The 27,671-nt window shown below is 38.2% G+C and overlaps 1 protein-coding gene across 3 annotated transcripts in view; it reads left to right on the plus strand.

The window, feature by feature from the left end:
* adam22 (ADAM metallopeptidase domain 22) overlaps positions 1-27,671 on the plus strand; it is a 157,646-nt gene that overhangs the window by 63,415 nt on the left and 66,560 nt on the right. For all 3 annotated transcript variants that reach the window (XM_049464556.1, XM_049464559.1, XM_022662664.2), the window contains exons 5-6: positions 6,908-6,990; positions 15,661-15,724. In XM_049464556.1, the coding sequence (XP_049320513.1) occupies positions 6,908-6,990; positions 15,661-15,724 (147 nt within the window). The remainder of the gene's footprint in view (positions 1-6,907; positions 6,991-15,660; positions 15,725-27,671) is intronic.

Genomic DNA, 27,671 nt, shown 5'->3' on the forward strand with positions numbered 1-27,671 from the left:
TCCTAACTCTGATGTCACAAAAATAATATAATATAATATAATATAATATAATATAATATAATATAATATATATGGATCCAGTAGAAAACATACAATTTTAGGCCAGAGACCAGGGTTAAGAAACGCATTTAAACTAAGTATAGTACTAAATTCTTGCTATCCAGAACATCCAGCTTCTAGTTCTAAATTAATTTTCGTTAATTATAGCTTACAGTCCTTAAGTCCTGCAATCCTAAACTAATCAACACAATTTAAAAATGAAATTAGTTATTTTGAAGTTATTAAAGTTATTGGCTGATCAGGTACATCCGGGCAAGTTAAACATATACCGTTTTTTTTTTTTCCCTACTAGCTTACCACGCTCCACAAAACCAGCAAGCTGATTGACTTTTTCTCCTGAAAGGCAGAACTTTATCCTTGAACTGGCTCAGTGATTAGCGTTAAGAGATTTACTATGCACACAGCGTTCAGTGGCCTGTCTCCTCATTAATAGCACAACTGAGCTGAGCGAATCGATTTGGGGCTACTGGATAATTATTCGGGGCTAAAGCCCCGGAAGCCCAGGCCAGGCGACGCCCCTGGCTATCACTATTAACCTCCAACTATTCATATAATGCAGTTTTCTGCATTTTCTAACAAAATATTTTATATTTGACTGTGAGATTAATTTTATTTTATTCAGTTACTACATGCAATAAGCGTGCAAACTGGCTGAGTTGTTCCATAGATATATATAGTGGGAGAAAAACACCAGGAGCAACGCAGTCTTTCAGCTCTTTTATTTAAGAGGTTAAAAGAGGCTTAGTACAGGACAACCTACCAGAACAGAGCTCATTTATCCTAGATATCAATTTTAAAGCTCAAAATTGGATTTCTATTTGAATGTCTATTTATGAATACAGCCTAAGCCCAGGGTTTGTTTTCTATGCTGACCCAATGCAGCATACCTAAATTACCAAACAAGTTTTGACTGATGCCACAGCATCTTAATCAGACGTTGACTAGGCCACTCCAAAAGCCATTCAGAAGTGCACTTGTTTGTGTGCTTTGGATCACTGTCCTGTTGCAGAACCCAAGTACACCTGAGCTTGAGGTCATGAAACGATGGCCGAACATTCTCCTTTAGGATTGTCTGGTAAACAGCAGAATTCCTGATTTTATCCATTACAGCAAGTTGTTCAGGCCCTGAAGCAGCAAAGCATTTTTTTTTTTCATTTTATAGCGTATACAATATACATAAATACATTACATGGTGGTGCTGTTTCAGTGTTCTTATGACAACATTTTTTCAAAATTCACTGATAATAGAAACCTTTGTGGGCTGTTGCTTTAACCCTGTCTTTTAGCTTGGTGGAAAAACCTGTATTTATTTGTATAGACTATTAAGTAAGTAAGCCATTTAGTGTTCTGTAGCACACTGATTTGTCTGCACCACACATGTAAAGATTTATATGTGATTTGAGTGAGTTGTAAGCCATTTTATAGTCATGTGTTTGTCGAGATCACCAAGATGATGATTAATAAGATAAGATTTTTTACCAAGCTCTTTATTTAAAGTGATAGTTTGGTGTAAACATCCTGATCGCAGCATTAATGTGGTCTGAAACTTGGGGACATCTGGCGTTTGCTAGTGGCCTATATGCCACTAATATTAAAGGGTAGTTTTACCATAGTACTAGTATTTTTTTTTTCATTTGATAGCTTATAAATGATACATAAATACATTATTTGGTGGTTCTGTTTCCCTGTACTTATCAAAACATTGATATAAGACCTAAAACCTGGTGGGCTGTTGCTTCAGCCGTTTTTTTGGTTGTTTTCTGTGGGCTCAGAAGCATGTCAGAATGAATACTACTTCACTGTGTGAATGGTAAATCGCTGTATTCTATGGCTAACAGAGATTGGGTTGAAAAACACTGGAGTGTTCCTTTAAAAAAGAGAGAGGCAAGAGAGAAAGAGAGAGATGCTCTAAAAGTAACTGAATTCTAGAGCAGAAGTGCAGTTATTTTTAGCTGTCCTCCTCTCCCTTTTTCTCTCACTCTCACTCTCTCTCTATAGCTATCTCTCCCTCTCTCTCTCTCTCTCTCCTACTGTTTACATGCTATCAGGGGTTTTCACTTCCTGTCTCAGGCAGATCAATTTTGCAGAAACTGCACTGGAAAAATTAATAAATTGAATTTACCTGACTCATCTGACCTGTGCATCATTTCCACATAAATAAAATATCAACACTGGGCCTGAGGCCTGTATAGATAGAATAGTTATGTCGTAGAGCTCTGTGATCTTACTGTGAGCAAAAATATATATTTTTTCCTCCCATTTTCTCACCAATTTACACAGCAAATTACCCAACCCACTCATTAGGACTCCCCTTATCACTAGTGATGCCCCAACACCAGAAGGGTAAAGACTAGCACATGCCTCCTCTGATACATGTAAAGTCAGACTCCGCCTCTTTTTGAACATTGCCGAGTAGTATCACAGCGCACTCGGAGGAAAGCACAGCGACTTGGATCCGATACATCAGCTCACAGATGCCGCGTGCTGATTGACATCACCCTTTGGAGTGACAATGGGCAAAAAGCGCCATCTACCCACCCAGAGAGAGCAAGGTCAATTGTGCTCTCTCAGGGCTCCAGCAGCTGATGGCAAGTCTGTGTGCAAAATCAGTCAAATGTCAAACAATATGACATTCCTATAGCTTTTCATCATGTTCCATATACCTTGACATGCCAGAAGTCATGGGAGCGAGGCTAGTATTATGTCTCATGAGTTTTGCCATGTCCTATAGAAGCATAGAAGAACGTTGCACTGACCTGCAGAATATGCATGTGAATAATTTTGCATTGAATGTGGATGTGATTTCTGCCTGAAATTGACTATTTGCACGGACAAGTCCAGCCAGACATAGTTGGTTATAATTATTGCCACACACCGCACTGTCCACTGCGGGGGTTAATGGCTTTCTATGAAATATTCCCAATACATGTGACAATGTGGATCAAAGAACGTTAAATACCCACAAAACTTTGGAAATGGAATGTGGGAGGTACTGATAGTACTCAAATAATTTTGATGCTTTGGCCTTTTTAATATTCTAAATTGAGGATTTTATAAATACATTTTTTATTATACTATTTAAAGGATCATTAAAGATTATATTTATATATCAGTAATAAATAATAAAATGATCAGGATGTATCATTAGATATTAAGGAAAGATGCTGAGTTAAAGCACTGGCAGCTCTTGTTAGCAGGGCTTCAGTCAGTACGTTCCTATTTGGACTCTGTGTTTGTTAAGGCCCATCGGCTGTTCCCCAACACAACAGCGAGCAAGTGGTGCTGCAGCATGGAAGCTAACAAGCAGGGCTGGATCAGTTAAACCTTTTCCTCGGCATGTCTTATGGTCTCAGTGACCAAAGAAGGAATAAAACAAGAGTAAATATTGGCAATGAGTTTGAAAGTTTCTCTGCCTCTACTACCTAATGGTTTCGCTTGACAGCATTGAGAACAGTTTATAACTGAGATCTAGATCAGGCTTCAACAAGATAAATTGGTAGGCTACCAAAAAATATATGTATATGTTATCTTCTAAACTAAGCAATGTAAGTAAATCCAACTCTAGTGTGTGTGTAGATTTAGCCTTCTCAACTTGGCAACCTGAGTGAGCTTTGTGTCTGGGGAGGTGTGGGCGGGGCAGACAACTCTCTGTGTTGTTGTTTTTTTTTTTTTAATTGGACTGCTGTAGCTGTTTTGCATGCCTGCTCTCTCATTTCCTACAGAATGCTCCTTTAAGTGTTAATGATTTCGGTGTGCAGCGCTGTCGCCTCACGGAAAGAAGGCCTTTTTCTAAATATGAATGCTGAAAGTTGTCAGTGTCCAGTATGGCACTGTGTACTCCCACTGTGTATGCTGCAGATGACACATTCCACTGAAACACAGTATAGATATATGGTGACAAAATATAAAGCTCCTTCAAATGATTTATTTTTAATTGTTTTAGATTTTTAATAATTATGTCATAATCATAAATTAACACAGTTAATGTAACAGTTAAATGTCATCATATTTTTCTGGTTTAGATGGTGGGAGATGGAGAGTAATATACAAGAAGTGGAAATATACATGTCAGTTCAGAGAGCGAGAGAGAGAGAGAGAGAGAGAGAGAGAGACAGAGAGAGAGAGCACTAAGCGAAATGGATATGCCAGGAAAATGCTGCAGGATGTCCCAAGGGGGAAGGAGAAAGACCCTCGTCCTAATGGCAGCCAAGCACTTATGCTGAAAAGCAGTTTTGCAAATCATACACACACACACACCCACACACAGACAAACACTTACACTTACACACACTCCAACTCAGTCACTCAATCTCATACAGTATATTGATGGTTGTGTAGCCTCAGCACATTGAGCATTTGTATTGGAATGGCCATTGGAGTCCATTGAGACTACTACAGGAAGTGTCCTGATACACAGCGTCCTAACCGGCCAGTTAGAGCCGTGGAGCCTGAAAGTGATATGTTAGAGTTGTAGTTTGGAAAATCTGCTGCTTACAAGATTAAATAAATGACTTAAATATATGTCTTATTTTGTTCATTATAAAAAGTGGATTTTTATTAATTCTGTTTTATAATTGTTTGAAAGACATTTCCTCAGGTTTTCGTGCTTAGTTATATTACCTCCAGCTTTTAGTATTGTCCAAATAAAGAAAGCCGAAGGTTACATGGGACGTCCATTTTTTTCATACGAATGTATACAGCTCTGAAAAAAATAAGAAACCACTTAAAAATTATTTTTTTTGATTTTACCAAATTGAAATATAATCAAGAGGAAGATGGATGATCACAAGCCATCAAACTAAGCTGAACTGCTTGAATTTTTGCAGCATGAGTGACATAAAGTTATTCAAAAGCAGTGTGTAAAACTGGTGGAGGAGAGCATGCCAAGATGAATTAAAACTATGATAAAAAAAAAACAAATATTGATTTCTGAACTATTGGATTTACTGTTATACATCTCTGTCACTGTGGACAGAATGACACTTATTTCTTTTCTGGTTGTTTGATATGTTTGGGTGTGTGTGTGTGTGCGTGCGGATGTGTCTGTAATGGCCGCTTTGTATCTTTGTGCTTTCAAGCGATACACTGATGCATGCTGGGTCATTAGTCCAGGGAAGGCTGGCCCTGAGCCAAATCTCTCTTCAGGAATGAGAGAATGAGAGAGAGAACTGTGTGTGTGTGCGTGTGTGTGTGTGTGTGTGTGTTTGAGAGAAAGAGTGAGACACTTGAGGAGATAAGGACTCTTGTGGATTGAAAGTCCTGTGTTTGGTTTTGAAGGAAAACAACAGACAGAAAAGCCTGAGGAAACAAAGCTACAGTACAGGGACAGTATATAGATTTTAATATCAGCCTCTGCAATACTGAGATCATATAGGACTATATTATGCAAATGAGCTTTTTAAACAGTCTCTGAATGTTTTGTTCTGTGCTGACCAATCAACTTGTTTGAATAAATGTGAACTAAATGATAAACAAATGATAAATTGTTCCTCAGTAAACAATCCCTAATCAAACCGTAATCAGTTATTAACCAATTCTTACCAAATCATTAACCAATCATTAGCAATTATTACGAATTCTTTGTTATGTGATCATGTCATTAAAAATATTGTTCAGTGTGTGTTTGGATGCACTAAATATTCAGCAATCAAGATTGTGTATTTAGTTCATTTTATTTTTAGGGGCTGTATAATGGACGCTGTAACAGGCTTTCCATAGTTATTTTATTTTAACAGTTTATTAGGCCACTTCCTGCAATACTGTGCTGAGTGTGTGTGTGTGTGTGTGTGTGTGTGTGTGTGCTTGGCAATTGGTATGCAGAGACACACCTCTTGATGTCAGTATGGGAGCGTGTGTGTGCAGTGATGAACTGTCTGCCATTTGGTTTCTTAGTGATATGGCCATGTTGACTGTTTGTGTGTGTGTGTGTGTGTGTGTGTGTTTGTTTGTATGCATGTGTGTTTAAGTGTGTATTAATACACTAAGATGCTTGAATTAGACATGTTAAGCATATACAGCTCTGGAAAAAAAATAAGAGACTTCAGTTTCTGATTCTTTTTATACATTTAATTTTAAGTAAAATGAATTGTTGTTTTATTCTATAAACTACGGAAAACATTTCTCCCAAATTTGTAAATTAAAATATTGTCATTTAGAGCACTTTTTTTTTTTTGCAGAAAATGAGAAATGACTGAAATAACAAAAAAAGAAACCCAGAGCTTTCAGACCTCAAATAATGCAAACAAAAAAAGTTTCATATTCATAAAATTTTAAGAGTTCAGAAATCAATGTTTGGTGTTTTTTTAATTACAGTTTTCATGCAGTTTGACATGTTCTCCTCCACCAGTCATACACGCTGCTTTTTGATAACTTTATGCCTTTACTCCTGGTGCAAAAAATCAAGCAGGTCAGTTTGGTTTGATGGCTTGTGATCATCCATCTTCCTCTTGATTATATTCCAGAGGTTAAAGAAATTCATCATTTTAAGTGCTCACTTATTTTTTTCCAGAGCTGTATAATTGGGACAGCATTTAAAATATCATTATTATTACCATTGTCATAATTCAGAGTTGTATGATGTATTATTGTTATACTGTGTGTAGCATTTTTTACATTTTACTTTAACTCCTTAATGCTCAAATTTCTGAATAATTAAATAATGTAACATCGACAGTACATCACAGAGAGTCAAATTATTTATTCTAAATAATTTATAATAAAATAAATATATTATATAATGTTGTAATGAATACATTTACTGTCTGTCGTCAGATCAGGTGTTTGAGCAGATTGACTACGTGAGCTAAATTGTGTGTGTGTGTGTGTGTGTGTGTGTGTTTGTCCTCAGGGTGGGGAGCACTGTTACTATCATGGAAAGGTGCGGGACATTCCAGAGTCCTTCGTGGCGCTGTCCACTTGCCATGGATTACAGTAAGTTTGGTGCACACACACACACACATGCACATACACACACTCACATATACAAGCTGCAGGTGCATAGATACATATAAACACAGTGCATCACCCACATTCTAGGGGTCTTCTATTCTATATTATAATGAACAGCAACTTGAGCCAAGTTTGTTTCGTTTTTCACATTCAGCCTTGGGCCAAATGTAAACTGATTTGTATCACAAAATGTTGGCTCTTTTGATTTTGCAGATACAAGTTTGGGCCATGCTTAGTTTGAACAATTTCTTATATACAGCAGTGTGCTTGAGCTGGATGCTTGTCAGTTTTGTGTACAAATATGAGCCAATTTTAGCCAGCCACTTGGATTAGGTTACATATGAAAGCTTGGGCAAGGTTTTCTGACTGATACTTTCCATGCAACCTGAGGCTTGGACTGGGTTCTCACAGTATTTTGCTATCATTCTTGAGCCAGGTTTGAGCTGCTTTTTGTATAGTAAGAGGCAGGATTGGTTATTTATCTATGAGCAGTGTTGGGCTTCGAACCACTATTATTATTATACATAAACTTGGACCAGATTTCCATATTTGTCATGTATAAAGGTCTAATTTAATTGTTTTTTTCATTTATTTTAAAATGTCTAGTTTTGGTCTCCAGTATGAATGCATGCCATGTGAGCCGTTTTTTGTGAAACAAAAAATGATTCAGTGTTTCTGTATAACCCTGCTTTAGTTCACTGAATTACTGGAAAGACAGAATTTCAGCTCTTGCTCATGAATACTCATACATGCAAATATACTGCCTCTGACTGGCTAACGGCACTGCAGCAGAGAATGCAATATACCTTCCCCCCAGTCAATTTTACAGCTCTAAAACTCAAATGCTGCTCTCCTTACTGCATTGACATTTCTTTTGGCAGTGGGGCCGCTTGCCTCGTGGGCGAGCGACTCGGTCCCCACAAACACAGAATCCACCGGAGATCCTATTTAAACCTATAGTTACTTCAGACAGTGTCGGGTCTACTGCTTCCTGGGTTCAGCGCTGACTGTGGGCACAGCTATGAATACTATAACACAAATTTTTGAGTATTTTTTTAGCTACTGCAGACAATGCAGGTTGAAGTACAATTTCATGTGCAGCATCCATATACAACTTAGAAAAACCTATAGTATTTCGCAAAGAAATAAGCCTTGTGCCAGTTTAAGACTGATTTGTCATTTACAAAGCTGGGTTTAGGTCTATTTTGGACGTACAGAGTTAGGTTTTTATGTGCAGTTCTCTCTCTCTCTCTCTCTCTCTCTCTCTCTCTCTTTTTCTGTCTTTCTCTCTCTCTCTTTGTCTCTTTCTCTCTCTTTGTCTCTTTCTCTCTCTCTTTCTCTCTCTCTCTCTCTCTCTCTCTCTCTCTTTTTCTCTTTCTCTGTCTCTCTCTCTCTCTCTCTCTCTCTCTTTTGTGCACACACTCCCTGTGATGCACCGTCTCTGTCTCTGTAGTGTGCTCTTCCTCGTGGGTACGGGTTGGGTTCTATCTGTATCATACCAAAGATTACGCAAGGCAGAATACACACACACGAACACTCTCACACACACACACAAACACACACACACACACACACACACACACACACACACACACACACACACACACACACACACACACACGACTCATAAATAAAGGCAGTGTGGAATGCAGCAGTGACGGGCCAAAACGGCGATTATCCCATTCAACAATTAGAGCTGTATAATTACAGGATGCTCTTATCGGCTCATATCACACACACTTCTGTCTGTGTGTGTGTTTGTGTGTGTGTGTGTATGTTTGTGTATGTTTGTGTATGTGTGTGTTCTGTTAAAATGTGCCTCATTTTCTGTTTGTGTGTTGTGCCATATGGGGGGTTAGGAAGTGTTCTTTATATATTTCTCTCAAATCATTACAGCACAGTGTCTGCTTTTTCGCTATGTATTTTCTAAATAAAAAAAAACTGAAAAAGGAATATAACAGATTAAGATGAATATTTAATTGCTTTTTGAACAAGACTGCAGTTGCACTGTTCCACAGCTCAATGCTCAGTGGTGGACTTAAAAGCCCTTCTAGGAAATACTTGACATTATGTATGGTGTCAATAAGTTCAAGTTTATCTGCCCCAGTGCGTCTCATTCTATAGACAATACTAGCTAGTTGTGTGTGTATATATGTGTGTGTATTTGCACATACAGTACAGGCCAAAAGTTTGGACACACCTTCTCTTATTCAATGCGTTTTCTTTATTTTTTTATGACTATTCACATTGTAGATTCTCACTGAAGGCATCAAAACTATGAAAGAACACATGGAGTTTTATGTACTTAACATAAAAAGGTGAAATAACTAAAATATGTTTTATATTCTAGTTTCTTCAAAGTAGCAATCCTTTGCTCTGATTACTGCTTTGCACACTCTTGGCATCATTCTCTCAATGAGCTTCAAGATGTGGTCTCCTGAAATGGTTTTTCAACAGTCTTGAAGGAAGGAGTTCCCAGAGGTGTTTAGCACTTGTTGGCACCTTTGTCTTCACTCTGCGGTCCAGCTCACCCCAAAGCATCTGTCATCTGCCGCAGCACTCCATCACTCTCCTTCTTGGTCAAATAGCCCTTACACATCCTGGAGGTGTGTTTGGGGTCATTGTCCTGTTGAAAAATAAACTATCGTCCAACTAAATGCAAACCAGATGGGATGGCATCTCGCTGCAGGATGCTGTGGTAGCCATGCTGGTTCAGTGTGCCTTCAATTTTGAATAAATCCCCAACAGTGTCACCAGCAAAACATCCCCACACCATCACAGCCCCTCCTCCACCATGTTTCACCGTGGGAACCAGGCATGTGGAATCCATCCGTTCACCTTTTCTTCGTCTCAAAAAGACACAGCATTTGGAACCAAAGGTCTCAAATTTGGACTCATCAGACCAAAGCACAGATTTCCACTAGTCTAATATCCATTCCTTGTGTTTCTTGGCCCAAACAAATCTCTTCTGCTTGTTGCCTCTCCTTAGCAGTGGTTTCCTAGCAGCTATTTGGCCATGAATGCCTGATTTGCGCAGTCTCCTCTTAACGGTTGTTTTAGAGATGGGTCTGCTGCTAGAACTCTGTGTGGCATTCAGCTGGTCTCTGATCTGAGCTGCTGTTAACGATTTCTGAAGCTGGTGACTCAGATGAACTTGTCCTGAGAAGCAGAGGTGACTCTTGGTCTTCCTTTACTGGGTTGGTCCTCATGTGTGCCAGTTTCTTTGTAGCTCTTGATGGTTTTTGCGACTCCACTTCACAAATTTAAAGTTTTTGCAATTTTCCAGACTGACTGACCATAATTTCTTAAAGTAATGATGGCCACTCGTTTTTCTTTAGTTAGCTGATTGGTTCTTGCCATAATATGAATTTTAACAATTGTCCAATAGGGCTGTCAGGTGTGTAGTAACCTGACTTCTGCACAACACAACTGATGGTCCCAACCCCATTGATAGAGCAAGAAATTTCACTAATTAACCCTGATCAGGCACACCTGAAAATTAGCACTGCACACACACAGACACACACACACACACACACACACAAACACACACTTACACACACTTAAACAACACACACAGCTACCATGGCAGCCCCTAATGCTCTTTGTGCAGCCGTCCCAAATCTGGTCCCTTTCCCAAGCTTTCCTAAGTTACAGCCTCAATAGGACACACACACACACTCACACACTTACACACACTCACACACACACACACTTACACACACTCACATAGCTTCACTATTGTGTGCTCCTGTGGGATAGCTCAGTTTCTTTTGTCTGTATTTTTTAGTGTGAGAAGGATTCGAGTCATTAGGGTGGCTAATGTGATTGCTTAAGTATAGTGAAATGGTTGCTGTGGTTCCCATATGGTTGGCTACTTGACTTGGTGCTACTAGTGTATGTTTTTATTATTGTATCATTTAAAGTGGAATCTTCCCATCCAAAAAGGGTTGCACCACCATTTATTATGATTATGGTCAATTATAAGTTTTAAATCAACGTGTATCTTCAACAAATGGAAAGAACATTTAAAAATTGCACTGAGTTTATGCAAAATATAAAAAAGAAGAACCTGGGTAGATGGGAAATAGGACATTTACATAAGTATGTACTAGGAGAGTCAGAACTATAAAATCTAAGCATTAGGGTAAAATGGAACTGACCAGGGGTCATACAGTGAAGACAGCTTTAATAGGCGAAGTGCCCACTACAGTCTTCGGGTGCTCGTAATAGTGAAGATGATCCTGAATGGAAATCAAAGCTTGTTAAACCACAGCAGACTCATACTGGACTTCTGCTGACATATCCTCCTCTCCACTAAGGTCACTCTCGTCCAGTCAATAAGCGAATGAACCAATTATAGGCTGGCACTAACCTTTGTGTGTGTGTGTGTGTGTGTGTGTGTGTGCCATTCAAAAGTTTGGACACACTAGATTGAATATCCAGACAATGCGAGCAATACTGTGCACCTGTGCAGGAATAGCCTCTTTAATCACAATTAATAAGCATTGTCTATAAACAGGTGCTCTGAAACAGCAACACATTTGACATATGTCATCTGATAGATACATCTCTGGAAAAATAAGAGACACAAGAGTCATTATTTAATGGTACTGTGTGTGGTGTAAAGTAACCTCAGGAAGGTGCTTCCAGTGTGACCGAGTGACTGAAATACCGGTAACAAGCTTAAAGGCGTAGGAGCGGGTTTGACATTGGGGGGACACATTTGCTAATATGAATCAAAGCCCAAATAAACTTGTAAAAATATATAAATAAATATGAAATAAACAAAATATTTTGTTTTCTGTTCTTCTGTTTATAATGAGTAAAATCCAACAAAAGGTGACTTTACAACCTAAACATGTTACTCCACATTACATTTACTGTTGGAAAAATTATGCATTCAATGTCTGAATTATATACATATATGACAAAAACGGATCATTTAACACCTAATATTTAAAATAATACAACAGATTTGGTTATAATAATAATAATAATAATAATTATTATTATTATTATTATTATTATTAGAAGAACAAGACATTACCCAGGAGCCATTTTCATTGCAGTATATTGTCATTGTTGCGAGTCATTTCTCTCATCCCTGATCTCGCGTCTAAAACTGGCGCAAACTCCCCGACGCCCAATGAGGTGAAAGCCTCAGTAAAAGGTCAGTAAAGCTGCTGCTGACTGCAGGACATTTTTGAACAGGCATCTGAACTCAAGCCTAAACTAAGTAAAAGACCCCCATAACAACCAGAGCCAGTTGCTAACAACAAACACAGCATGCGAAATGCGCTTTCATAATAAAAGTTGATTGATTTTAACCCTCTCATGCATGAATTATAACAAACTCAGTCAGGATTTTTTTTCTAAGTGTTTTTATACATCCTTAGGGATGTAAAACAAGGTTTGAAAAAAATATATATTCTATCTTTATTCGATAAAGAAATATTTATCTGTCCACTCAAGTGTACTTCATGCATTTTTTGTTGTAAAAAAAACACAAATGTAATTCAGTTATACAGTTGTAATATGGTATTCTATTGGAATAGTGGAACTGAGGAGGATATTGTGACACAAGAAAATGTCTCTGAACCGTAGAACCTTATAGAATCTTGATTGTGACTGGTATTATCATACTGTATTCTTGTCAAGTCTCTGAACTGTTAAGTGAGCATATTCTCTTATAGTATTTTATAGCATGTATCATATTTCCTGTCAAATCATGCTTGTTGCTAATTTCTGAGACTATTTTCTATGATGGTTGCCAAAGCATACAGGGCACAAAGCTACAAGACACTGCATGCAGATGTACTTGGTTCTTCGTGTGCTGGCATTTTATACTTTCTTGAGCTGGGGCCAGTGGTTTCCAGGGGCATACTGGATATTGGGGTGCCCTTAGTTTCAACAGCCTCATCTCCTTCATCTCCGTTCCTCAGCCTCAACTCCCTCAGTAACATTTCCAGACTCACCTTCACTATCACTGCTTGACCCTACTTCTCTGCTTGCAACTGTCTGTACTGGCAGACATTCCTCAATTAAAGAAGTTGATTTACAGCCAAAACATTAAACAATATGAATTATTTTAAAAACAACACTGGAAGTAATTGACATTGCATTAAAGTTGAAAAATAGCTAATGATGCATGATGTACAATTAAGTGGACAGATGATTAATCTACAATTCCCTCAAATATAAAATCAAAATTTCGAAAATCTTTACATAATATGTCACCTTAGATGTTACTTGATGTAATTATATATTTTTTTACCTGCAGTGATATAATTTTATAAAAGGTAGAAACAAAAATAGCCAAGGTGTTTGGTGGTTTTCCCTGTCTGCCGGCCATCTTGATTTCATTGACTTCTTTTTCCCATTACAATGACCAACCAATGGGATTTTTTTGTATAGGATGATGCAATAGCTTCCACTACAGTGGACTATATGCAGCAGTGCCCAAAATTGCAAGCATATTTAAAGAAAAAAATATTTTAAACAGCTGTACACTGTAGTGACCTCTATGCATGAAAGGGTTAAAAGAATTTTGGGAAAGTGTCTCCCTCTAATGTGAGGGAAAGATATCACAGGAGTATGTGTGTGTGTGTGTGTGTGTGTGTGTGTGTGTGTGTGTGTGTGTGTGTGTGTGGCGTTCTAGGAGTGTGTATGCCACACAATACGTAAGACAGGTTCACCTTGCTCTCTGTTCTGCTAAATCTGTGCTGAAGGAGATTGGTTTGTCTGATTGACTCCAGACTCCAGGACGTAATGACATTGTCTGGGTGTGTATGTCTAGACAACATAATGCACCAAAGACACTGGCTTATGAACCGTATAACTGAGATTAACATTGAAAATCAATTAGGTATTGTGATGTCATGAAAACCAAATCATTTATCCAAACATTATTGTTTAGATTGTTGACATGATTGTTGTTTCGTAATGAATGAAAAAAAGATATGTCTCTCATTTACTTGGATTAATCCTCTGTTATGTACATTTGTCAGGAAAAGCAATGGTATTCCTGGGTCAATTTGCATGTTTAATTGTCCAACAGATGCCTGAAATAAAAAAATCCTAACAATCAGTGTGAATATTTCATTACTAACTCCATTACTAATTATTCTATCAATATTTAGTGCAATGGTGTCTCTTATCTCTAACAGGTAATGGTTCAATTAGAATTATTCACTCGTTTTTCATAAACAAAATACATGTGCAAACTTGTTTTAATGTTTTACTACTTTATTACTTTTAAAAGATCAACATATAAAACACAACAGTTTTACATAACATTGAAATTTAGTTTTAGTTTTTGTGAGATAAACCATTTTCATATATTTGATTACAGATATGCCACAAATGCCACAGTCATTTGTAGCTGGGAGTTTCAGATAGCATACATCTCTGGAAAAAATAAGAGAGCACTTTTTTATTATTTGAATTTATTATGAGTTTTTTATTTTTTTATTTTACCAAATTAAAAACCTCTGGAATATAATCAAGAGGAAGATGGATGACCACAAGCCATCAAACAAAGCTGAACTGCTTGAATGTTTGCGTCAGGAGTAAAGGCATAAAGTTATCCAAAATCAGTGTGTAAGACTGGTGGAGGAGAACATGCCAAGATGCATTAATAACTGTGATTAAAAAACAGGAATATTCCACCAAATATTGATTTCTGAACTCTTAAAACTTTATGAATATGAATTTGTTTTCTTTGCATTATTTTGCATATATTTTGAATTTTGGAGAAATTTTGCCCGTAGTTTATAAAAAAAAAAAGACAATGTTAATTTTACTCAAACATATACCTATAAATAGCAAAATCACTAAATAGCCGACACTTAGTGTGATGCTCACCAGAGTGGACATCAATTAGTTAAGTTACAGAACAGGCAGTTTAGTGTTCTCCTCCAAGCGTGTTGAGCCATTCAATTAAGTTGAACAGGTTGGTTGGTGGGAATTGGATTTTACTAAATTGGGGGACAATTGGGACTTTAAGTCTCAGTAATGGGCTCAGTCAGAGTCCTTTGGATAATGTCAGGAAAACCTGCCCTGCTTTTCAGTCTGTGCCCTCACTGCACACACACACACACACACACACACACACTTTATAAGGCATTAAGTAGTCTGAATGTAACTCTAAATGTTTACAATGCTGAGTGCATACTACTTTGCTGAAATGCATCTCCACACGAGAGCACCATCCTCACACTGAAAGCTATTATACTGCCACAAGCACTACACACTCATTCACTCACTCACACACACACACACACACACACATGGTGGGAATGCTGCGTTTGGGCCAAAGTGATGTCCAGCCAAGCACTTTCTCTCAGCTTCTGCAGGAGTGGTGAAAAAAACACACAATTCTGACCTTTGAAGCTGTGCTGACGTTTACGTTTCTTTGTGAAGTGAGTGTTAGTGCTTTTGTGAGTGAGTGTGTACGTGTGTGTCTGTGTGAGTGTGTACGTGAGTGTGTACATGTGTGTTTTTGTGGGATTCTCAGAAATCCGTATTTATATCACGGCTTAGAGGAATGCTTTCTGTCAGGATGATTGTATGACCTTTTTTACCTTCCTGTGTGCCTGAGGCCTAATGATATCTCTCTCTCTCTCTCTCTCTCCCTCTATCTCTCTCTAGTGGGATGTTTTTTGATGGAAATCACACATACATGCTTGAACCAGGAGAACAGAGCAGTGATAATGTAAGTACAATATGTTTGTAACACTCACACACACACACACACAAACATACATCAGACATAGGATCGATGCTTCGTTTCTCTCTACTTCCAATCTGACAATAGATCCTTATATGTTTGTATATACTAAGTGTTTTTTATAACTGAAATAAGCTACATATGAATTATGTGAGACAGACATATTTATAGCAAACATCTTGGCTATATGGCTGATAAACATTTTCATATGTAAAGAAACCAGTCGTCCTAATATATATATATATATATATATATATATCACTTATGTATGTGTATGCATAAAATATTGTGGAGATGTGATAATTTTGGAGAGTTTTTTTTGCCTATGACAAATAAAATTTGACACAGTGTACACAACTGTTACGTTCTAATCGTAAATAATGAAATATTCTCTCTGTTAAGTATTTTCCATTTTTATTGCTTTTATGAATGGAAATATGGGTTATATAAATATCTTTTTTGGAAGAAGGCACAAAAACGTTTTAATGTGTGAGGAAAAAATTATGAGTTATGTCATAATGCTGGAGAAAAAATAAGTAATGTCAATTGACTGACTTAAAGGATGCAACGCTCCCAACAGAATTATAATGCTAGCACAGCATTGGTATGGAAAAAATTTACTATTTTTACCTCATTAACTCAAAGCTCAAAGTAGCTCCACACTTCATTGGTAGAATTCTAAGGGCCCTGACATTTAAAACAAGGCACAGATAACTTTGAAAGTGTACAGGTAGATTATGAAAAACACAGCTTATACACACAGTAACTTCAGGTAGCTCTCTGGATAGCACAGTTAATTCTGTGGAAATGCATGCTTTCCAGCTGTTCTATTATATTTCTATAATATTCATGAATTTTCACAGATTTAACTTTGCAATACGTTCCTCTATGCTGCTTATTAATGGTGTAAAAATAGATATTTCGTTGCATGGTGAGTGCTATGCCCCTATCACTAGCATTAAAAGCCTGTTGGAAGCATTGGCTAAAAGCACTGTATTGCGAAATGCTGGGGGGGGGGGGGTGACAAAAGTTCTTGTTATTGCTTGCTTGTTTCACTTCATCCCAAGTCTATTTTACACTGGATTCCTCTTTTGAACAGAGGTATAGACAGTTGGTGCTAACATTCTCACAGTTATTTAAATGAATATCAGTTGAGGGCAGTGAATATGTCTTAGGCGATTGTTGTATAAAGACATATGTCTGGAAAGTCCAGTCTATATATATATATATATATACAGTACCTGCAGTGGTTTTTAGCTTATTGTCTGCTTAGGCTGCTAACTGGATCATTCATCTATTGCCACCAATGCAAGTATACAACCTTTCCTTAGATGCTTCCTGCCTACGAGAGCTTAAACGAGAGCGATGACCCAGAGCTCTCTAACAGGGGCTATTCCTGGCCCAGCAGGTCATATCATAGTCCATCACATAATCAATAATGACATCTGAGCCTTTAGTTCTGTGTCAGCAAGGCTAGCACGATTAGCCACTAATGGCTGCTAGCGTTAGCATTCTTTATATAATAAGACGCAGCACGAAGCCAGGCTATTTTTCTCCTCTTAATAGAAAAGCAAAGTGTTTTTTTATTTTTTAGGAGTGTTATTCTGACCCGGTGAGGTCTATAGAGAGACAGATGTTATCTCCCAGCAGTCGTATAATGATTCATTAAAAGATTGAGAACACTAATCTAATTTAGCCCTTAGCCGGCTGACTAATTAAGGCAGTGGGGAGAGGTGAATTTTACGGCTTTGTGGTGAAACGGAGAGGAGGTTAGGGACTTTAAAGATGAGGATAAGGAGTCACTGTGTCAGACATATCAGTTTACCGTGAGCTGGACATCTTAATAAGCGAAAGACAGAAAGGAACCCCTCCGCTGGGCACATCTTAAGTCTGATTTATCACTTCACACTATTCTAATACTGATAAGATTGTGAAAATCCTGTAAATTAATTGATAATTAAGATCTAACAGTCAGTAATGACACAATACCATTTTTTCTGTTTCTGATAATGCACAGATAATATTAAAATATATGAATATCAAACAATACTCAAGCTTTAAAAGATGACAATGGCATAATACCATACTGTTTTCTTTTCAGACACCAATGCTGATATTAAAATCTTGAATTGATTGCTCAGTATTTAAAGCGAGCCACACATGAAATTAAATCATTTATATTACAGCCCAACCGTAAAATCTTTGGGATTTTTTTATTCTACACTCTGTTATTTAAAAAAAACATTTTAATATCTCCTGTTTAGTTCATCCCAGCATGTGCTATAGTGCCGCACCATCATTATAACTCAATGTTCAGTGAAAACAGAAAACAAGAGAGTATCACAAAATAAGAGACCACTTAAAAATTATGAGTTCCTTTGATTTTACCAAATTAAAAAACCTCTGGATTATAATCAAGAGGAAGAAGGATGATCACCAAACCAAGCCATCAAACCAAGCTGAACTGCTTTTTTTGCACCAGGAGTAAAGGCATAAAGTTATCCAAAAGCAGTGTGCAAGACTGGTGGAGGAGAACATGACAAAATGCATAAAAATTGTGATTAAAAACCAGGGTTATTCCACCAAATATTGTTTTCTGAACTCTTAAAACTTTATATTTATGAGCTTGTTTGCTTTGCATTATTTGAGGTCTGAAAGCTCTGCATCTTTTTTGTTATTTCAGCCATTTCTCATTTCCTGCTAATAAATGCTCTAAATGACAATATTTTTATTTGGAATTTGGGAGAAATGTTGTCTGTAGTTTATAGAATAAAACAACAATAGAGAAATAGAAATAGAGAAACTGGTTCAGAAACTGAAGTGGTCTTGTATTTATTTCCAGAGCTGTATAATGAAACCGTGATCACAGACATATGTGGTAGTGATCATCCAACTGACCTAAATTAACTTTAACTTAAATAAAAAAGGGTCAAATAGCAGATTTGCACTTACCAATCTTGACTAAGATACTTTGATTCATGAAAGTAAGCTATCTTGCTCATATCACTACTTAAACATTGGACAAGTCCAAAAAAGAAGACACAGCTAACATCGTCATATTACACACAGTACAGGCATAAGCTATTTGGAGCTAGATTTGTTACAGGATCGGATCAGATTCATTCTTTTTCCGCTCTGAAATCTGATCCAGCGTTTTCTGCAGATATCGACCTGTTACTAATTCCCATCAATACCGATACGCCATACTTATTTACAATCATAATTTGAAACAGTGGCTTGAACTCATTAGCCTAGTGTTTGTGGAGCATCTGCTGCTGTACTTATCTTTATTCTATCAGTAAAAAGAGTAAAAATATGTGATTTTCTATTTGATATAGTAAGCAGATCTGCTGTTTTTGTCGTCTTGTTTCAAGCCTGAACCATCACATAATTGCCAGAGATATCAGATTATTTAAAATTGGAGTGTTTATATATAATATAATTAATACCCAGGATTTATTATTCACAGCAAATATAACTCCTTATAGTCAAGTTGACTTTAAATGTTGCTCACATAAATAATAAATAAAGAGATTAAATATTTTTAGTGCTCTTGTTTTCAGTGCAGTTGCATGCATTCAAATTCTGTTCATAATCAGATAGTCATTAGTCGTTTTAACATCATTAAAATTGTATTTATGATTTATTCAGATTAAGAAATCTGATATGAAAGTGCACGTAAACTTTTATACAGTGTATTCTCCAATTTCTCAGACTGGGCATTGTAAAAACCGATCGAAGTTCCTGAAATAAGTGAACAAACATTGAAGTTGAAATTGAGGAATTTATATAAACTATATTTTTTTTGTTGCTTTATGTTCACATTATGGCTTAATGTGGTAAAAGAAATAGCTTAGTTAAGAAAAAGGTTTTTTTCCCAATTTTTACCAGTTTTTCTCCCAATTTATCACAATTCGACCTGCTGCTGATGCTGATGCATAATTACTGAGTAGCATCACATCACGCTCGGAGGATACATCATTACATTACATCAGCTCACAGACACCTTGTGCTGATCGATGTCACCCTTTGGAGTGATGAGGGGAAAGAGCGCCATCTACCCACCCAGAGAGAGCAAGGCCAATTGTGCTCTCTCAGGGCTCCGGCAACTGATGACAAGCTTGCATGATTGTAGTGGCAGCACCTTAGTCTGCTGGACCACTCGGAGGCAGAAGTTTAGGTTTTACACAATATTTATATCACATCTTATTCTGTGAGTTCATGGTCTGGTTACAAAGCAAAAATCAGATTATTGACTGACTTGTTTACACACTATGAGTTTTCCTATTATCTGATTACACAAGTTAGTGTAAACGCTTCGATTTGATTACTTAAAAAATCAGTTGTTCTGCAGTGCATGTAAACGCACTTTGTTATGGTCTAGTACTCAGATATTATCTGAAAATCTGTCCTATGAGAATTGCCCAGCTGATCAGTGATGATGTTGGGAGAGAGGAGAACTGACAGTCTGTGCAGCAGATGATTATTACAGTCTACAGTCTGTAACTGTACACCTACATAGACTAGTTATAAGGTAGGCGGAGCTGGTGAAGTATCCAGTAAGGGGAAGCTCTAGGTAGGTGTCTGGACAGTGAGTCCTCAGACTGTTCTCTACATTAAGAGCTCCTGTAAGTAGAAGAGGCCTGTGATGATGATGTAAGCTCCTGGAGTTTGGATGTAGCTGTACACTACAAGATCTAACAGCCATGCATTATTCATCCCGTCCGGAAAGTGCTCTGACGTGGGTGAGATGGAGCGGAGAAGAGAGTGAGTGATGGTGGGATGAACGCAGAAGCCTCTCGATGTCCACTGCATCCTCTATAAGAGGAATAGATAAGCGCTCTTGTGTAACATTCTGCCATCCTCCTTCCATGTTAGGACTGCACGATATATCGCTTAAGCATCGTCATCGTGATGTGCGCATGTGCAATAGTCACTTTGCAGGAAGTGAGATGTCACTTAAGGGAATTTAATGCAAACACGTCATGATGCAGTGTTTTGATTCTTGACGCAAGAAGTAGATGCACAGCGCTGTCTCTGTGTCTGTGTGAGTGACAGGCTGCTGCTGCCTGTGCAAGAAGCATGGGGGGGGGGGGGGGGGGGCAGGTGTAAACACGAGATAACCGCATGGCCTCTGTCCACATGTGGTCGAAAGCTGTGCACCTCAGTCCAGCACAGTTTTTCGCTTTTAATCCCAGGAAATGTTATTTACCTTTTAAAAAGCTATTTAAATGCCTGATTTAAGGGCAGATTACTGTTGTTTTGCTGTTTTCCTTGGGTTTTGAGTGCTCAGCGATGACTCAGCTTTTGATCGGTCCGAATGCGAGACAGCGCGCATGTGGGGGCGGGGCTGGTGACGCCCTGCATCAATTAATATCGCAATATTTATTGTTGAAAAACGAACATTTGCTATGTACATTTTTCCCAACATTGTGTAGCCCTAATCCACATACTGTATAAGACAGTTTGCTGGATTTGAATATTATAATTATATGAGATATCAGCATTAGTACTGGTTAGGATTGTCTACATTTGCTTACGGCTTGTGGATTCCAGTGCTAAATGAGAGCAGATGCTGATGTTTCCACTGACTCCAGATGTAGTTGATCAGCCAAGACATGTTTGCTGCCATGCTTCTGTAGTTTAGAGCTGGCGGTGCAAAAGCTAATTAAACAAATAAAAAAAAGGTCAATAGTCGTCTAATCTGTTTTAGCATCGAGGTCTAAACTAATGTTACCCAAGTTTGTTGATGTTGTTGCCTGAGTGAACTCAGCTTACCTAGTCTCTGTAGAGAAAAAAGTACAGGAGCTACTATTGTGTCCCATGACTTTTGCCATGCTCCCGCAGAAGCTCAAGAATGCTGCACTGACCTGTGGGATGTGTGTGTATGGGGTCTCTAGCAGTGAATGTGGATTTGAATGTGATTTCTGCCAAAGTCGCTTTTCGTTTCACACAGACAATCCTAGTCAGACACCCCCGGTATGAACACACATCACACTGGATTAAAGAATGTTAAAGGACAGCACAACTACAGAATCAAATGTCTCATGCATCTCCACCCACTATCAGGCCTCTCTCCAAATCCCATAATTCATGTCACCTTGTCATAAGCGCGCTGCCCAGTGTATAACCTCACTCACAAGATAACACCTCACAATGTATACAGGTGCAAGCATACCTGTGATCATCCAAAATCTTGACTACACTAATGCTCTTGTCACTGAATGCAATCAAATGCTCACAGCAACGTTTTAACGTTTACCAAATGTATATATATATATATATATATATATATATATATATATATATATATATATATATATATATATATATATATATACACCAAATGTACACAAATATAAAAAAAATAGTCATTAGGGAGTTAGTATACATGTAATGTAAGTGATGGTAAGAGTGTGAGGATGTAAAATGCATCTGTTCATGACCGAAACCTCTTTATTCCCATGGCTAAAATTATAAAATGATTGTGTGTATTATGTATTTTAATTAAATTTAATAAAACTATACACAAACATGAAATATAAAAATGTGCAGTTCTATATAAGATACCATTTTTTTTTACCTAAAAAACAAAGAGACACAAATACAGAAAGAGAAAGGGAGACAGAAAGAGAGAGAGAGAGATAGAGACTAGTCTCAGAACGCACGGCACATCAGGAAGGCCTGCAAGCGAACCGAACACACAGTGTGTCAGATCTATCACCCTCTGTCAGACCCATCGCTGTGAGCGCTGAGCTTCAGCTAACAAGCCTCAGGAGCTCAAACCTGACAAACCTTACACCCATACATATACCACACTACCCACAATCCTCAGCTGACAGCTTCAGGAATTCACAGAGAGCACAGCAACAACACATCAAGGCCCAGAAAAACACTCACATAACCAGACAACCACTTTGTGTCTACACACACAAAGACAACACATGAGTTTTATGGTCTATTACAGCTGCTTAAAGCTCACATATCACACTTGATGTACACGGCCATCCCAGACAGCACGAAGAATCAAGCTTGGCTGATGTGGGCAGAATGTTTATTATACTCTGAAGCTGGGGTGTTGGTATATGTGCCTCAAGCTGATTTTGGGCTAAAAAAAAAAGGTGATTTTTTTCTATCTGGGCTTTTTTATGTTATTTTTTGAACCCCTAGAGCAGAGGTCACTAATAGGCGGAACGCGGCCCGGGTCCGGACCCAGACGTTGTACAATGCGGACCCAAACTGATGAACTATGCTTTACAGCGCAGTAAACTCACAGACCAATCACGTGTTCTGTAAGATCACCAAACGCTCTCGTCTACCAATCAGATCTGTGCAGATTCGGGAGCACGGAGCCATACAGGCGAAGTACGCAGTAAGAAGCAGCAGTCAGAGAATAAAGCGAGAAAGGCTAATACAGATGGTGCGCACCAGAAACAAAAAAATAAATACTACCTTTATAAAACATACTAACAGTAATGTAACCGAGCGGTGTTACTTGAAAGAATTAAAGAGAAATAACCGAGACAAAATAGTGCAAATATTCCACTTTACTCAGCAAGAAAAAAACTCCCTCGCTCGCAGGCGAACTCTCTTTGCTCCCAAAACAACCCTGCCTCAAAACTAAGACAACCCCCAGGGGACAAAAAGCTTTGGCAACTCCCCCCATCAGTTTTTTTACAGTAATAATATTAAATAAAATGAAACTGCTGTTTATAAACAAAGCTGATATTCTGGCCAAGTTCAGGAAACATTTCTCCATATATTGTATGATTTCTCATTCATGTAATTATTATTATGACAGGCAGGCGCAAATCTAATATAAATAAAAGCAAATACAATAAATATAGCATTTTGAAACAAAGTTGACATTCAGATTTTACATTATTAGACTCGATAAGTTAAATTATTAAGGGTGTTTCAATTTATTGTATGAAAAGTTGGTAATGTAATTATTGTGACATGCCTATTTATAACAATACATATTGTTGAAATATACTGAATGTGTAATATGTTTTGTCTTTCAGTTGTTGATGACATAAACATAAACACTGATAGAACTACTAGGCTTCTTCAGTAAACAGGATATAGCACTGACTAACTGGACCATGCTGAACTCTAATTAAATACCCCTGATCTGGAGTTATTGTTGTTGCTTTGCTTATACTACTGTAGTTACACTGACATGCTGCTAGGATAGCGACTACTGTAGTTTTGTGTCACATGACTTTTTCTCTTTTCCATGGATGCTAAAGAACTCTGCGCACTGATCTGTGTGATATGCATGTGGGACATTCTGCATTGAATGTGGATGTGATTTCAGCAAGAGTCACTTGTTTGTTTACACGGACAGTTTTAGCCAGATGCTGCCAGTCACAATCATAACCACCACTGTGCTGCTGTCCACTGTGAGTTATTATGCTTTATATGACACTGTGCATTAAGGAATGCTAAGTACTCGCACAACTTCAGAAAGGAAAAAAAAAAAATCATAATGAATTTATTTACATACTGCTGTATATGTTCCGTGACTTTTGGCATGTAGGTGCATAAGTCATGGGTTTCCTATTGTTTTGTTTTGACCATTTAAAGCTGACCCCATCACGTTGTGCACGCTCAGAGAATAGAGGTACAGGTATGGGCCTCGGTGGTGACCGAGGTGATCCTGTGATCTGATTCGCTCAGACGTGATAACGACCCACAGAGAAACCTCTCTCCTCGACCATATGGCCCACGCATCTGTCATCTGCAGCGCTGCGGCAGAGAGCGGAGAGGTGTGTCCCGCCCTGGCCTCCATACCGTCTCTCACTGTGTTGGTAATGCTGCAAAGCTTCAGCTGCCAGCTTGTAGTTCATCAAAATAACATCGCTTCAGAGACCATGGAGTATCTTAGCCAATTCAGTGATTAATTGGTATAAATAAATATTTATGTGTTGTTTGTGTAGAGTTCATATCGGGGTCACTGGTCTTAGTTTCTCTCTTACTGGCAAACTTTAGCAGTGCCCTGATGTGTTTTTAAAATCAAGAGATTTCTTGTTCACTCTCTTTCTGATGATAGATGCTCTACTTTAACATCAACTGTGACAAAAGCAACCTGTAGATCCCATGATGTGTTGACTTTTTAGGACTGTTGGAGACTTCTTTACATTTTTTTTGTGGTCTGCTCTCAGGCTGAACTCACTAGAATGGCCTAATCTGGTCATGTAAGCAATTGTTTTTAATGTTCTCCACTTATAAACTACAGGGGTTGGACAATGAAACTGAAACAACTGGATTTAGACCACAATAGGTTTTGGTGGAAACAGATAAGTAGAGGTGCACATTGATTTGATCAGCCGTGGTTTTATGTTTTTTGGATACAATCCGGGTTAGCACCCGAACATCTCTTTCAGACAGCTTCCTCTTGCGTCCACAGTTAATCCTGTTGGATGTGGTTGGTCCTTCTTGGTGGTATGCTGACATTACCCTGGATACCGTGGCTCTTGATGCATCACAAAGACTTGCTGTCTTGGTCACAGATGCGCCAGCAAAACGTGCACCAGCAATTTGTCCTCTTTTGAACTCTGATATGTCACGCATAATGTTGTGTTGCAATATTTTGAGCAGAACTGTGCTCTTACCCTGCTAATTGAACCTTCACACTCTGCTCATACTGGTGCAGTAATGTGCAATTAATGAAGATTGGCCACCAGGCTGCTCCAATTTAGCCATGAAACCTCCACACTAAAAAGACAGGCGTTTTAGTTTTATTGTCCAACCCCTGTATTTTCTAAACAGTGGCACGCTGATTTCTAATAGAAATCCCTTGCTAGACTTATCTGCATTTGCATCAACTTTCTTTCTGGAGGCTTGAGAAAGCTCTTTGAATCTCAACATGGTGATCCACTCACTAGAACAATCAAATCTTCTATTGGAACCAAATTCTGACCTTGTCACCTATGTTCCTTAGCAGAAAAATCTAGATTTATCTCCAGTATTTGACTGTCCAGTGTTAGGAAGCCTGTGCTCACTGCAGCCTCAGCTTCCTGTTCTTGGCTGAAAGAAGTGGAACCCAATGTGGTCGTCCTCTGTTGAAGCCAAGCCACATGAAGGTTTTATATGTTGTTTATTCTTAGAAACTTCTCAACTCACTACAATTGTACAGAGTGGTTATCTGAGTTACTGTAGCCTTTCTGTTAACTCCAACCAGTCTGATCATCTGCTTCCTTTGATCTTCCTGCATCAATATGGTGTTTCCCAGGAGATCGGCAGTTCTAGAAATACTCAAACTAGCCTTTTTTGACAACAACAATCAACACTCCAAATCGCTGAGGTCACAATTGTCCCCAGTATTCTGATGGTTGATGTGAGTCACATTTGAAGCGATTGATTCGTATCTGCATGATTTTATGTGTTGCAGTTTAGCTAATTGAATGAATGGGATTGTTTCTAATAATTTGCTTATTTTATTCCTATTAATTAGCTTTCTAAAAATTGCTTATATGCTGGGTATGTGCATAGAGTTGTAGGTTGGGTTGATGTGGGCTGGGATGCTTTGTGCCCACAGTTCTATTAAGAGCAAGGTGAGAATGAATGGTGGGGATGTTGTGGAGGTGGAGAGCAAGAGGGAGGGGCTGGGTAATCCTCACACTACACATACACACACACACACACACACACAGACAGAAAGAACATATTCAACATCCTTCCTAGGTCCAAAAAAAAACCCTCACAGAAGTGTGCCATCCCCCAACCTGCTTTCTATTCATGATCTGGTTCCCCAGAGAGAACAAGCTAAGATACACACCCTCACTCACACCCTGCCCCCTCCTCACACTCCATCTCATTTCTATGCCAATACATGTGAGGGACCATCTGCCTTCGACCCTAATCCTTCACAGAGTGCCCCCCACTTGAGTGTTTTTGGGGAGGGGATATGAGTTTTTTGTGTGCATTAATAATACAAGCAAGCAGGAAAATAGTTTTTCCTATATGTTTATTTTTTATATCATATTTTATAATATAATAAACTGCAACCAAAAAATGGTCATACTCTAATATTTTATTGTGATTGCTGCACGTATTCACTGCAGCATTGTGTCAGTACGCTTCTGCAATGTCACAAGATTTATTTCAATCCAGTATTGCATGAATTTTTCACAAAGATCTTGCAGCAGCATTGATGATGGTAGAGTCTGACCATTGAACAAAGTCTTCTCCATACAGCACATCACAAAGATTCTCAATGAGGTTAAGATCTGGACTCTGTGGTGAACAATCCATGTGTGAAAATGATGATCTCATGCTCCCTGAATCACTCTTTCACAATTCCAGCTCCATGAATCCTGACATTATCATCTTGGAATATGACCGTGATCATCAGGGAAGAAAAAATCCATTGATGGAATAACCTGGTCTATATTCAGTATATTCAGGTAGTCAGCTGACCTCATTCTTTCAGCACATACTGTTGCTGAACCTAAACCTGCAGACCAACTGCAGCAAAAACCACACATTATTGACTTACTTAAATCCAGGTGGAGACTTTTTTTGGCCAGGCAGTGTATTGTAATATGTTATATTATAATTAAAGCAAAGTACAGTTAGTTGGAGTAAATGTGTCTACAATCCAAGACTTTCTATTCCAATGTGAAGATTTGATTGCATTCTGAAACAACAGTGTACATGTTAAATCACCACCACCCCACATCATCCCCTACTCTCCATCCATCCCAAAAATATTGGATGGAGATCCCTCATTTTAGAGAACACAGTTATTCCACTGCTTCACAGCTTTAAATCACCCTTCTATACCACATCTTTAGGTGGTGCCAATTGGTTCTTGTTCATCGGCTCCATAGAGTTTTATTCTATTGGCACTACTTATCTACAGGAAGTAGACAAGCTGCATATTGCAGATAGAAATAATTGCTGATGATCAGTGGTGGTTCGGAGA

Source organism: Astyanax mexicanus, chromosome 1, assembly GCF_023375975.1.
Source record: "Astyanax mexicanus isolate ESR-SI-001 chromosome 1, AstMex3_surface, whole genome shotgun sequence".
Lineage (NCBI taxonomy): Eukaryota > Metazoa > Chordata > Actinopteri > Characiformes > Acestrorhamphidae > Astyanax > Astyanax mexicanus.